The following is an 11,922-nucleotide window of genomic DNA, read 5'->3' on the forward strand; positions in this document are numbered from 1 at the left end:
GCTCTACCTGCCGGCCCTGTGGTTCCACCACGTCCGGCAGTCCCATGGCTGCATTGCTGGTGAGGAGCTGCTCGGTCACCTGTGGCAGGGCATCTGGGAGGCGGGTCAGGGAGGCTGGAGGTCAGAAGGGGGACCCTCGTGCTCAGGTCTCGTTCTCCCTGCAGTGAATTTCTGGTATGACATGGAGTATGACCTCAAGTACAGTTACTTCCAGCTGCTCGACTCCCTCACGAAGGCCTCGGGCCTTGCCTGATGGAGGCCTGGTGAATGAATATTGCCCATGACAACTTGTGGAAAAGGTTGCGCCCCTCCCGGGCCAGGTCCATTCTAGAGGCAACGTGGAGTCAGAGTGTGCTGGTTCCCGGCCCAGCTTGGCTTGCGACCAGCTTTGCAGGATCTCTGGAGGCTGACGGGAGCAGGAGGTACCTGCAGTCCGGGCGTGGCTCACCGGTGAGGCAGCAGCCTGCACTGGAGGAGGGGTGAGGCGCCAGGTGCGGCACGGCCTCACCTCCGTGACCCTGGGTGAGTGAGTGCCTCGGAGCATTGGGGACCTGTCTGTAAGACAGATAATGATGGTTCCTACCTCCGGATGTTGTGAGCACCGGAGATGGTATCTGTGAGGGCAGCAAGGCTGGCACAGAGGAAAAGCTCAATAAAAGATGGCTGTGATTTGTGTGTGCCCAGTCTTCCTGGCTTTGTCTCATTCCCCAGCTCCAGGGCAGCTGGTAGGCTGTGGTGCCCAGAGGGGACAGAAGCCCCGCCCCTCCTGAGACTTCCTCTGTGGAAGGAGTGGGTCTCCGAGCTCAGACTCCCTCCCCACCAACCGGGCCCTGGGGATGGGAGCCCCCTTTCCCGAGTGCCAGCCCAGAGGCCTCATCCCCCAGCACCAGCCCAGGGCTGGGGCGGCCGCTTTGAAGGGCTGTTTCAAAGAACAAACCCCGCCCCTGCCAGGTCATGATGGGGCCTGGGGCATTCCTCAGGTTGGCCAACCACTTCAGCCGGACTGGGTATTCCTGTCACACTGGCATTGGGAGATTGCAAAAGGCCCTGTCATGGGGGGCACGGCTCTTCCGTTTGCTGCTGCTCTGGGCCCATCCCCTGCTTTCCAGACCTAAGTGGCTCCCGCAGACCCCACCTTCCAGTCTCTTTCTGCTCAGCCTCGGACAGCGAGCTCTCCTGGGGGCCCCCTTTCCAGGTGAGAGCTGGGAGAGCAGGGCGGGTGGGGTGGGCACAGATGCCGATGGCCGGAGAGGACGGGTCTTTGGGGTGTTGAGCCCCCACCACAGGGAGGCCAGTGGTTTCATATGGGTTTAAGATGCTTCATTTCCTGTGCAGGTGGCTGGTCCAGGAAAGTGGGACTTGGGTGGAGCAGAGGCGGTGGGGAGGGACAAGGGAGGAGCTTGGAGCCAGCTGGGACATCCCTGGCTCTGGATCAAAGAGCTGACAGTCCTCAGTCCTCCGGCCACTGCCTGACACACCTGGTTCCCGAGGACTCTCCGCCTCATGGCTCTGGCAAGACAGGTAGGGAACTGGGCTCCACTCTAACCCCTGGTCCCCCCGAGGCCTGGTTTTTGCTATTTCTCAGCAGAGCTGTGGGCTTCTTGGACCAGGGTGGTGAGCAGACGCCAGGGAAGAGGCAGGGCGTTGGGATGAGGGACTGTCCTGAGTTCCTCCTGACCGAGGCGGAGGCTCCAGGTAGAGCTCCCTGGCGCCGTGGACGTGGGCCCTGGCAGCGCAGTCCCGGGGCCCCAGACGGAAGTGGCTGCTCCACTGCTCCTCTGACTCAGTTGCTTGGGGTGGGAGCCCAGGGCTGACACTGCTATTAGGTGAGCTTCCCCGGCCCTTCTCTGGACTCCGCCATCCATCAGGGCCCTCTCTGAGGCAGGACGCTCTCTGAGGCAGGGCTGGAGGCCAAAAGGAAGGGTTGGCTGGCACAGGTTTTCCCAGCTTGGCAACCTGCCAAGGTCACAGCCCAGACCCAGGGTTCTGGGTTTAGATGGAGCTGCCTGAGGACCATTGTTAGCCGGACCTTGTAGGACCTGAAGGACTTGACCACCTGTGGGCAGTCTGATCTGGTAATTGCTGTCCCCACTTTAGTAGCCCATTTCCAGAACTGTGCCCTGGCCAGCGGTGGAGAGTGTGTGTGTGCGGGGTGGTGGGGGGAGGCGCAACTCAACCAGGGGGTGCAAGGCCTGACAGTCTCTTTCCTGCCCCGCTGCCCAAGACCAGCCTGGGCTGCTCGTCCAGGGTGAGCTGGGGAAGCGGGTGAAAGGAGACTTAGTATCAGGGCCCAGAAGCGGGTTCGTGTGGGGATCGAGAGCACAGATCTGGAGCGAGCCTGGTCCGATCCTGGCCTTGAACCTCGGGCAAGTGCCTACTTAGCCTTCCTGTTTCGATTTCCTTGTGGGGTTGGTCGTCGGGTGGTGGTGTGATGAGATGAGTTCATGTACAAAATGGGTCCAGAGCCGGCCAGAGCGCGTGGAAGCGTTGGCAGGGGTCGCCAGCAGCTACCAGCCTCTTTCCTTCAGGCCGGTGGCTGGGCAGGGCTGGGCCTTTGGGTTCAGGACTGGGCCCCAGCCTCTCCTGAGGCCCTTGTCTCCTTTGGGTCTCGGCCTGCAGCAAACCTGTCCCTTTCTCTCTCCTCTGCAGGCAAAGGTGCCCGAGACTTGCCTGCTCACCATTCGTGTCCTACAGGCCCATGGCCTGCCCTCCAAGGACCTAGGTGAGTGCTGCCCAGGGCGGGGAACAGGCTGCAGTGGCGTTCGGAGTGGGCAGGGGCAGTGCGAAGAGAGGGGAGTAGGACTGGGGAGGGGGGGGCCTGGAGAGGGCGCCGAGGGGAGGACTGGAAAGTCACAGTCGGGGCTCTGCCTCTGCTCTTCTGCCTCCGACCCAGCCCCATTCCTGGTCTCCGGGTCTCCCGGGGCCGCCTGCGGTGGAGGGACAGGGCCTGTGGGGCCGGGCTGGGCAGGGCTCCTGGCGTCACCGGGTGCTCGCGCCTTCTTCCCACAGTGACCCCCCCTGACTGCTACGTGACTCTGTGGCTGCCCACGGCCTCCAGCCACAGGCTGCAGACTCGCACAGTGAACAACAGCAGAAACCCCATCTGGAATCAGAGCTTTCGCTTCCGCATCCACAGGCAGCTCAAGGTGGGCCTGGGGTCACCCGGCCCTTCTCACTGTCCCCGTCCACGGCCACTGCCCCCTCGCAGCCCCTCTTCCTGTCCCACCCTCCTTCCCACAGCCCCTCCCTCTTCCCCTTCCAGAATGTCGTGCAGCTGCAAGTCTTCGACCAGGACCTTTTGACCAGTGATGACCCGGTGCTGTCGGTGCTGTATGACGTGGGGACGCTGCGGGTTGGGGAGTTCCGCCACGAGCGCTTCCTCGGGAGCCCTCAGGCAAGGCTGCGTCAGGGCCAGGGAGGGCGATGCTTGGGAGGGTGGCTGGTGTGTGGCCCTTCTCCAGTAGCTACAGTCCCCCGAGAAGCAGTCCCATCCCAACCCTCCTTCTGGACACCTGAGCCCAGGGCAGCTTTCTTGGGGCGGCCAGGGAGGGACGGAGCAGCCTGGTGATGGACAGTCGCTGTCCTCCACGGGTCCCAGCCCCAGCTGCGTCTGGGTTGGAATCTGCTCTCCCCCCCATAACTTCCTCCTTCCCTCCCCTCGCCCCCCCGCCCCCTCACCCTTTCTAACTTGCTTCTTTCTCTGTCCAGGGCGAGGAGCAGCAGCTGGAAGTTGAATTTCGGCTGCAGAGTGTGTGAGTCGGGGGCCATGGGACAGTCCCGGGTGGGCGTGCTTCCTTCGGGAGGGACGGGGTGCAGGGCACTAGAGCTGACCCCACCCCTGGGGGACATCCAGCGGGAGAGGAGGAATGCCCGGCTTCCTTGGGGGGGCACCTGGGGACCTGGACCCCCGCTTAGGGTCGCTGGGGGCTCTTTTCAGGACCGACTGTGCCGAGCGGCTGGTCAGCAATGGCATCCTGGTGGTGAGTCTAGAACCCCTCCCTGCAGCCACCTGCTTGTCCTCCTCCCCGAGCTTCAGGCCCCCCATGGGGGTCGGGGCAGAGCTGGATGGGGGTCCCTGGGATTTCAGTTCCTCAGGAGGATACAGCCTCAGGGAGTGTTTGGTGCCTCAGGCCAAGGAAATAAAGGGCTGAGGAGCAAGAACCAGGGTGCTGGGCGGGTGGGAGCCTCTGACAGGCGGTGTTTACGTCGGGGCTCTCTCATGTCAGGCCCGGGAGGTCTCCCGCTTGCACGTTCGACTGGAGGAGGCTGGGGACCAGAAGGGTGAGTCCCTGACCCCCTGCAAGAGCCCTCAGCCCCTTCTAAGGGGGCCTTGCACTAGATGCCCTCTGCCCTCAGGCGGGAGCAGGGGCTTTCCCCCTTGTTCCTCAGGGGGGCTGCGGAGGGGGCGTTCCATCTCCAGCCTCGTCCTGGGCCAGACGCCCATCTCAGTGCAGGGAGGGAAGTGCCCGAGGCCCCGTAGGCAAGACCAGGGCCTCTGTGGGCTCAGATCCTGTTCCCAGCCTTTCTGCTCGTTCCTGTTTCCAGGGTCAGAAGGCAGAGTTCAGCTGGTGGTTCCCGGGTCCTGCGAGGGTCCCCAGGAGGCCTCGGTGGGCACTGCCTCGCGCTTCCACTGCCTGGCCTGCTGGGAGCCGGAGCTGAGCATCCACCTGCAGGCATGTGCCATGGCTCCGTGAGGCTGCAGAGCCTTTCCCTCCTGCCCTCAGCACCTGCTCCCACAGTCCCGCTGCTCACCTGAGCCCCCAGCCCCCCTGGGAAGAGTCAGCCCCCTGGGAAGGGTCAGCCCCCTGGGAAGGGTCAGCCCCACTGGGAAGGGTCAGCCCCCCTGGGAAGAGTGTGAGGCTGACGTTGGCCTCGTGGCCCCCTCCTGCTGCTCCTGGCCCTCCCAGCAGCACTTGGTGGAGTCCTTGCGGGGAAGGAAGGGTGGAGAGTCTTAGTTCTTCTTTCATGCTCCTGCAGGATGCCCCCCAGGAGCAACTGAAGGTGCCCCTGAGGGCCCTGCCCTCTGGCCAAGTGGTGAGACTCGTCTTCCCTACGTCCCAGGTACTGGTCACCGGAGGAAGGAAGCCAGTGGCACAGGCAGGGCCGGCTCAGGCCTTGAAGGGCTGGCCTGCGTCAGTGCAGCTCTGTCCTCGAGCCACACCCTGGATAGGTGCTGGACCAGGCCCTGGGGCGGGTGCTCTGAGCCTCCCTGCTTCAGGTGTCAGGCCCGGCCCCCGGGAGATGGCTGTGGGCCCAGGGAGCATGGGGACATCGTGGGGTGTGGCTCGGGCTGGGATGAGAGGAACAGGTGCCCACCTTTGTGACTGGAGCATTCATGTTTTCAGGAACCGCTGATGAGGGTGGAGCTGAAAAAAGAAGAAGGGTGAGAGGCTGGGCTGGGCACCGGGAAAGGTTGGGGGAAAGCAGCTGGGACAGGCCGATGGTCAGGCACTCCGCCTGGAGGAACGGCGAGCGAGGTGGGGGGGCTCCCACGGCGGAGCACGTGTGGGAGTCTGAGCAGACAAGGGCTCTTTTTCACATTTTGCATTAGTTGGAGGGGTGTGTGCCTAGCCCTGTGCCTGGCACTTAGGAGGCACTTGATAAACGTTTGGCTGGAAAACAGGTGGGAGGCGAGGAGAGTGATTTGAGGCACAGAGAGGGCGAGGAGAGGAGAGGAGAGAATGGCGCCACTTCGGGGGGCAGTCATTGTGGGGGGCCTTAGCTGACCTTCACGAGACCAGGAGTCACATGCTGCTCACCACGAAGCGGTGGGAACACTGGTTTCCGTCCCCTCTGGGGTCGCTCTGAGTGGGTGAGGGAGAGGCTGAGAGGAGCAAGTGGGTTGGGTCCGACCAGGGGCCTGTCTGCACCTGGGACCCCGAGGGGCCTCTTTAGTCACCGGTGAGTCCTCCACTACATTCCCGTGTGTCCTCGCGCGGGCTGGGTCCCCCACTCCCCCTCACACCCGCACGTGTCACCCTTCTGCCAGGACACAGAGGAGAGGGGAGAGGGGAGAGCAGAGGAGGGAAGAACGGCAGTGCGCATTTCAGGGAGGCAGACCCAGCTTCCCCTCTGTGACGAGGCCAGGCGCTGCCTCATGGTCCCTTTCCACGCAGACCGAAGGAGCTGGCCGTGCGGCTGGGCTGCGGGCCCTGTGCCGAGGAGCAGGCCTTCCTGAGCAGGAGGAAGCAGGTGGTGGCCAAGGCCCTGAAGCAGGCCCTGCGGCTGGATGGAGACCTGCCCGAGGATGAGGTCTGAGGGGCTGGGCCGGATGGGGCAGGCGTCCTCGGGCTCGCTCGGCCCGGAGCCCGGTGCTGAATGCTGGAGCTGGGGTTCCCTCACCAAACGCGCTGGTGCCGGCCGGCTCTCCCTGCCCATGCTTCCTGCCCTCTCTCTTGTTATCAGGAGCTTGGTCACATCAGATGTGGAGCTTGCCTGAGATATTTGGAGGTTTAAGCTGCCCACTGGGCTAGCTTTTCTTCTCGTCGTTTCTTGATCCTTGGCCTGGCCTAGGTGGTGAGGCTGGGCCTGGTCTGACCGATCAGTAAGACGCACATACAGCCTGCGGGCTGCCTGCGGGCCTGGGATGGTCCCTGGGGGTTCAGGTCAGCTCTGGCATCTCCTAGAGAGACGCCTCTCCATGGGAGAGGATGAGGGGCTATAGGGGAGATGGCCCTGGAGCTCCCAGAAAGTGACCACCAGACTACTAAGGGGTTAGAGGTGAGGAGACGAGGCCTGGAAGTGTCTGGCCCATTTTCCCTGGAGTTCTTAAAATCAGACAGTCCTGACCCTCAGGAGGCTACTTCTGACTAGACCCTCCTCAGCAGGCCTGACTAGAACCGGTCCCAAGAGCCCTGATTAGATCAAGAGCCCTGATTGATTTCAGAGAGGATTGATTTCAGAGAGGAAGGGAGAGGGAGAGAGAGAGAGAGAAACATCAATGACGAGAGAGAATCATTGATTGGCTGCCTCCTGCATGCCCCCGGCTGGGGATAGAGCCAGCAACCCGGGCATGTTCCCTTGACCGGAATCCAACCCAGGACCCTTCAGTACACAGGCCAATGCTCTAACCACTGAGCCAACCCAGTTAGGGCCTGATTAGATTTTGAGCAGCCTTAGCTGTGGGCGAGCTGAGCGGCCCCTGGGTTACTATCTTCTCTTCCTGTGGCTTGGCCTTCCCCCTCCCTAAGGCCTCTCTCTCTCTCGCTCTCTCTTTTTTTAAATGTATATTTAGTGATTTCAGAGAGGAAGAGAGAGGGAGAGATAGAAATATCAATGATGAGAATCATTGATCAGCTGCCTCCTGCACACCCCCTACGGGGGATCGAGCCTGAAATCCTGGGCATGTGCCCATACTGAGAATCAAATCTTGACCTCCTGGTTCATCGGTCAATGGCTTAACCACTGAGCACACCTGCTGGGCCCTAGGGCCTCTCTGAGCCTGGCTGCCTCTCTTTCAGATCCCAGTGGTAGCTGTTATGGCCACTGGTGGTGGGATCCGAGCAATGACTTCCCTGTATGGGCAGCTGGCCGGCCTGAGGGAGCTGGGCCTCTTGGATTGCGTCTCCTATATCACAGGCGCCTCGGGATCCACCTGGTGAGCTGGCGGCAGGTGGGGTGCAGAAGCCTGGGGGTGACTGGCTGGGTTGTGGCAGGGGGTGCAGTGGTAAGGCTCTTAGACTGCACAGGCCTCTCTGACCAAATGGGAGGGGCCGAGAGAATGCGCGTGCCAGAGAGGAACGCACTCGGGGGCCCTGGGAGGGCGCCTGCCAGGCTGTTGTCCCAGACCAGAGCCCAGCAGGGTCCTTGAGTGATGGTCCCGGCTTTGGCTTTCCCAGGGCTTTGGCCAACCTCTACGAGGACCCAGAGTGGTCTCAGAAGGACCTGGCAGGGCCCACTGAGCTGCTGAAGACCCAGGTGACCAAGAGCAAGCTGGGTGTGCTGGCCCCCAGCCAGCTGCGGCGGTACCGGCAGGAGCTGGCCAAGCGTGCCCTCCTGGGCCACCCGGCCTGCTTCACCAACCTGTGGGCCCTCATCAACGAGGCGCTGCTGCATGATGAGGTGTGGGCAGGGTGCAGCCAGGGGAGGGGAGTGGGTGGCCAAAGCCGCGGCGAGGTCCAGAGGTGGGAGCAACCCTGGGCAGCAGGGGTGGGGGGGGGGCTCAGGCACCAGGAAGCCATGGCTTTAGGTTCAGATCATCTCCCCACCCCTGCTCCAGCCCCATGACCACAAACTCTCAGACCAGCGGGCAGCCCTGGGTCGCGGCCAGAATCCTCTGCCCATCTACTGTGCCCTCAACACCAAGGGGAGGAACCTGACCACCTTTGAGTTTGGAGGTGAGGAGCCTGGAGCTGAGACCCCTGCTTTCGTGGTTGGTGGGTGAGGGGTAGCTGGGCCTGTGTGTGGGAGGTGGGTACTATACCCACTCTTCTGGGCCAAGCCCATGCTTTCCAGAGACTCATTCAGGCTTTGGGATGCGGGCAAGGGCCTTGGGCCTCAAGCCCAGGTGCCAGTCATAAGGCTGAGTCTTCAGGTCACCAGGCTGCCCTGGCGTGAAACTGTGGTGGATACGTTGGTACCGAGGGTCCTCAGGTTCTGGGCCCCGTGGTAAGGCTGTGTGCCTCCTCACAGAGTGGTGCGAATTCTCCCCCTACGAGGTCGGCTTTCCCAAGTACGGCGCCTTCATCCCCTCCGAGCTCTTTGGCTCCGAGTTCTTCATGGGGCGCCTGATAAAGCAGCTTCCTGAGTCTCGCATCTGCTTCCTGGAAGGTGAGGAGGCTGGAAGGAAGGCTGAGGAGCTGGGGCAGAGGGAGGACGGGCCTGGGGGTGGGGTTTGGGGTGGGGGTGGGGGTGGGCCTTGACCTTCCCAGTTCGGTCACTGAGACGTTTCCTGGCCCAGGACCGGTCTTGGGGAAGGGTCAGGTTGTGACGGGGTGGAGGACTCTCCCCGCGTGTCCCCCGTTCAGGTATCTGGAGCAACCTGTATGCAGCCAACCTCCAGGACAGCTTATACTGGGCCTCTGAGCCGAGCCAGTTCTGGGACCGCTGGGCACAGGACCAGGCCAGCCTGGGTAGGTGCCTTCTCCTTGTAAGGATGCGGTGGTGCAGCCAGTGGGGCTGTATGTGGGGGAATATGGACTCTCGGGCCTTTGGGAGTCCACAGAGGCTGGAGTAAAGGCCCAGGGGTACCATTTCCTGAATGACACCCCACGTCCTCCCCTGTTGACTGTGCAGATAAGGAGCAGGTCCCCCTTCTGAAGATAGAGGACCCTCCCACGGTGGCCGGCAGGATAGCCGAGTTCTTCACTGACCTTCTGACACGGCGCCCACTTCCCCAGGCCACCCACAACTTCCTGCGTGGCCTCCATTTCCACAAGGACTATTTCCAGCATCCTCACTTCTCCAGCTGGAAAGGTGCCTGCCTTCTCCCCGTCTCAGCTCTCCAGAGTCATCCCATGGCCACCTGAGCCTTGGTCCAGATACCCACCTCGTAACACCTCGTCCCCATGCCCTTTGAGCTCAGTTCCCTGGGCTGCTTGGAGCCAGAGCCCCCTTTTCTCTCCTTATGTTGGGGATCAGGGCCTCCGGAAGTGGAGGAGTTGCTTTGGTGAGAGCAGGGCGGAGGGCAGGGTCTCCACCAGCAGCAAGGAGCTGTCATTAGGCCCGAGGGGTTGGTGCCCTGAGCCCCTGTGACAGCTGCTTCACCCCATCCCCCAACCTTTCCAGCCACCAAACTGGATGGGCTCCCCAACCAGCTGACACCTGCAGAGCCCCACCTTTGCCTGCTGGATGTCGGCTACTTTATCAACACCAGCTGCCCGCCCCTCCTGCGGCCCACACGGGACGTGGACCTCATCTTGTCGCTGGATTACAACCTCCACGGAGCCTTTCAGGTGGGCTGCGGGCAGGCTTGGGGGCGGTGGGCAACCCCAGGCCTGGCCTGCCTTCCTGGCTTATGCCCCTAGGGCCATCTGCTCTGGAGTCCAGCGTCTGGCCCCTTAGGGGCTGTGACAGTGACACCGTGTGAATGGGAAACCGAGTTCATAGGATCCACAACCAAGGGAACTCAGCTGCTCAGGAAGTGGGGGCGATGGGAACTGGCAAGGTGGCTAAATGTGTTTTACATTTGGGCCCCTTTGGCTGCTCCCCACCCCCGGTTGTTCCCTGCTTTGAGTTTCTGCGCTGGTCCAGGGAAGGTTTTTTCCTCCCAGTTGCAGTATCCGGCTTTGTTAGCACCCCGTTCAGGTGAGCCCAGTGGAAGGCTGTCAGATTTAGGGCGTTTTTCCATCTGGCCTGGCTCCGCTGGGTCCACCAGAGTCTGCCTTGGCCTCTGGGCACGAAGTCCCGAGTGTCGGGGGACCTCCACACTCAGTCAGCCCGCTGTTGAGGACACTGGGCAGCCCTTGGGCCGGTCTCTCTGATGCCACTCCGCCCGCCTTGCAGCAGCTGCAGCTCCTAGGCCGGTTCTGCCAGGAGCAGGGGATCCCGTTCCCACCCATCTCGCCCAGCCCCGAGGAGCAGCAACAGCCTCGGGAGTGCCACCTGTTCCTGGACCCCGACCGCCCCGAGGCCCCGGCCGTGCTGCACTTCCCCCTGGTCAACGACTCCTTCCGGGAGCACTCGGCCCCTGGTGAGCCACCGTCGGCCCCTCCTGCATCCACCTCCATCCTTTATGCCTTGTTGAAGGCGACCCCAACCCCTCCCCCCAGTGCGTTTCCCTCCATGCCTGGCTGCACTCTCTCCCCACCAGGGGTCCGCCGGACAGCTGAGGAGAAGGAGGCTGGGGAGGTGAACCTGTCTTCATCCAACTCCCCCTACCACTACTCGAAGGTGACCTACAGCCAGGAGGACATGGACAAGCTGCTCCACCTGACGCATTACAACATCTGCAACAACCAGGAGCAGCTGCTGGCGGCCCTGCGGGAGGCCGTGCAGCGGCGGAGGCAGCGCAAGCAGCGCGGCCCCAGTGACGGCGGCACCCTGGCCAGGGGCTCCAGCCCCTGACTCTTTCAGGCTCACTCCCCATCTGTCCGGCTGCTCTGGTTAAGTGGGGCAGAGACCGCCATCGCCAGATGTTCCAGAACCTCTGGGGTGTGGATGGCCCCGTTGGAGGCCCCAGCCCTGTGAAGGGCTCCCCCACGGTAGGTACCCAGCACCACCCAGATGTGGCACTGACGCCACCAGCAAGCCTGCCACAGACACCTCCGGGTAGGTGGAGCCTTCTGAAGCCTGGTCCCCGAGATGCGGGCCGGAGATGGCTTCCTTTTAGTAAGGGGACGATTCTGTGTCAGCTGGGGGTGGAGCTGGGGAGCCCAGAGCAGCACTGACCTGATTTGTGTGAGGGCTCAAAGCCCATGATCTTGTCTGTCCTCCCTTCCCTGTTACCTTGAGTAGTTGTACAGCATAAAATAGAGCGCTTTCCCTATCACAGAGGCTCATACAAATGTGAGGCGTTATTGAGGTTCTGTCATTGCTGCCGAGAAGGGACGTGTTATTGCAGCTCTTGGTTACACAGGGCAAAGACTGGTTTAAGAAACAACATGTTTTCCTGGTTGGTTGCTCAGTGGTTAGAGCGTCAGCCCTCACATTGAAGGTTTGGTTCCCAGTCAAGGGCCCGTACCTGGCTGCAGGGTGCAGGTGGGAGGCCACCAATGTCCTGTCTCCTCTCCCTCCCTCCCTTCCACTCTCTAAAAAAATCAGTGGAAAAACTGTCCTCGGGTGGTAGGATTAACAACAACAACAACAAAAGATGTCTCCCCAGCCACCTCCTGGCGCTAGCGAGTCAGCATGGGCTTCCCCTGAAAGGTGGGTCATCTGCTCCCGGCACCCTTTCTAAGCAGGCGGGAGGTCTCTGCTGCAGCCTGGCCCTGCCCAGATGAGCACACTTGAGGGCAATGACAGTCCTCACCTGGTCAGGGACCT

At 62.2% G+C, this 11,922-nt stretch overlaps 1 protein-coding gene and 1 long non-coding RNA gene across 7 annotated transcripts in view; both read left to right on the plus strand.

Annotated features, from left to right (window-relative positions):
• LOC102440913 lies at window positions 1–669 on the plus strand. The gene is made up of 2 exons (XR_001349121.1): window positions 1–59; window positions 165–669. It is a non-coding gene; the product is annotated as an uncharacterized LOC102440913 (long non-coding RNA).
• LOC102419721 (cytosolic phospholipase A2 beta) overlaps window positions 1–11,449 on the plus strand; it is an 18,882-nt gene extending 7,433 nt beyond the window's left edge. For 2 of the 6 annotated variants that reach the window (XM_006093060.3, XM_023757506.1), the window contains 19 exons: window positions 2,650–2,722; window positions 3,010–3,146; window positions 3,263–3,394; window positions 3,709–3,752; window positions 3,938–3,980; window positions 4,227–4,281; window positions 4,546–4,673; window positions 4,978–5,061; window positions 5,346–5,383; window positions 6,117–6,252; window positions 7,461–7,597; window positions 7,839–8,061; window positions 8,219–8,336; window positions 8,632–8,769; window positions 8,967–9,071; window positions 9,235–9,414; window positions 9,727–9,893; window positions 10,444–10,630; window positions 10,751–11,449. In XM_006093060.3, the coding sequence (XP_006093122.1) occupies window positions 2,650–2,722; window positions 3,010–3,146; window positions 3,263–3,394; window positions 3,709–3,752; window positions 3,938–3,980; window positions 4,227–4,281; window positions 4,546–4,673; window positions 4,978–5,061; window positions 5,346–5,383; window positions 6,117–6,252; window positions 7,461–7,597; window positions 7,839–8,061; window positions 8,219–8,336; window positions 8,632–8,769; window positions 8,967–9,071; window positions 9,235–9,414; window positions 9,727–9,893; window positions 10,444–10,630; window positions 10,751–11,004 (2,379 nt within the window). In that variant the 3' untranslated portion in view covers window positions 11,005–11,449. The remainder of the gene's footprint in view (window positions 1–2,649; window positions 2,723–3,009; window positions 3,147–3,262; window positions 3,395–3,708; window positions 3,753–3,937; window positions 3,981–4,226; window positions 4,282–4,545; window positions 4,674–4,977; window positions 5,062–5,345; window positions 5,384–6,116; window positions 6,253–7,460; window positions 7,598–7,838; window positions 8,062–8,218; window positions 8,337–8,631; window positions 8,770–8,966; window positions 9,072–9,234; window positions 9,415–9,726; window positions 9,894–10,443; window positions 10,631–10,750) is intronic. The other 4 variants (XM_014459473.2, XM_023757504.1, XM_023757505.1 and 1 more) reach the window with 4 other exon arrangements.
• Window positions 11,450–11,922: the final 473 nt, after the last annotated feature.

The sequence above is a fragment of the Myotis lucifugus genome, unplaced genomic scaffold (genome assembly GCF_000147115.1).
Source record: "Myotis lucifugus unplaced genomic scaffold, Myoluc2.0 scaffold_109, whole genome shotgun sequence".
Lineage (NCBI taxonomy): Eukaryota > Metazoa > Chordata > Mammalia > Chiroptera > Vespertilionidae > Myotis > Myotis lucifugus.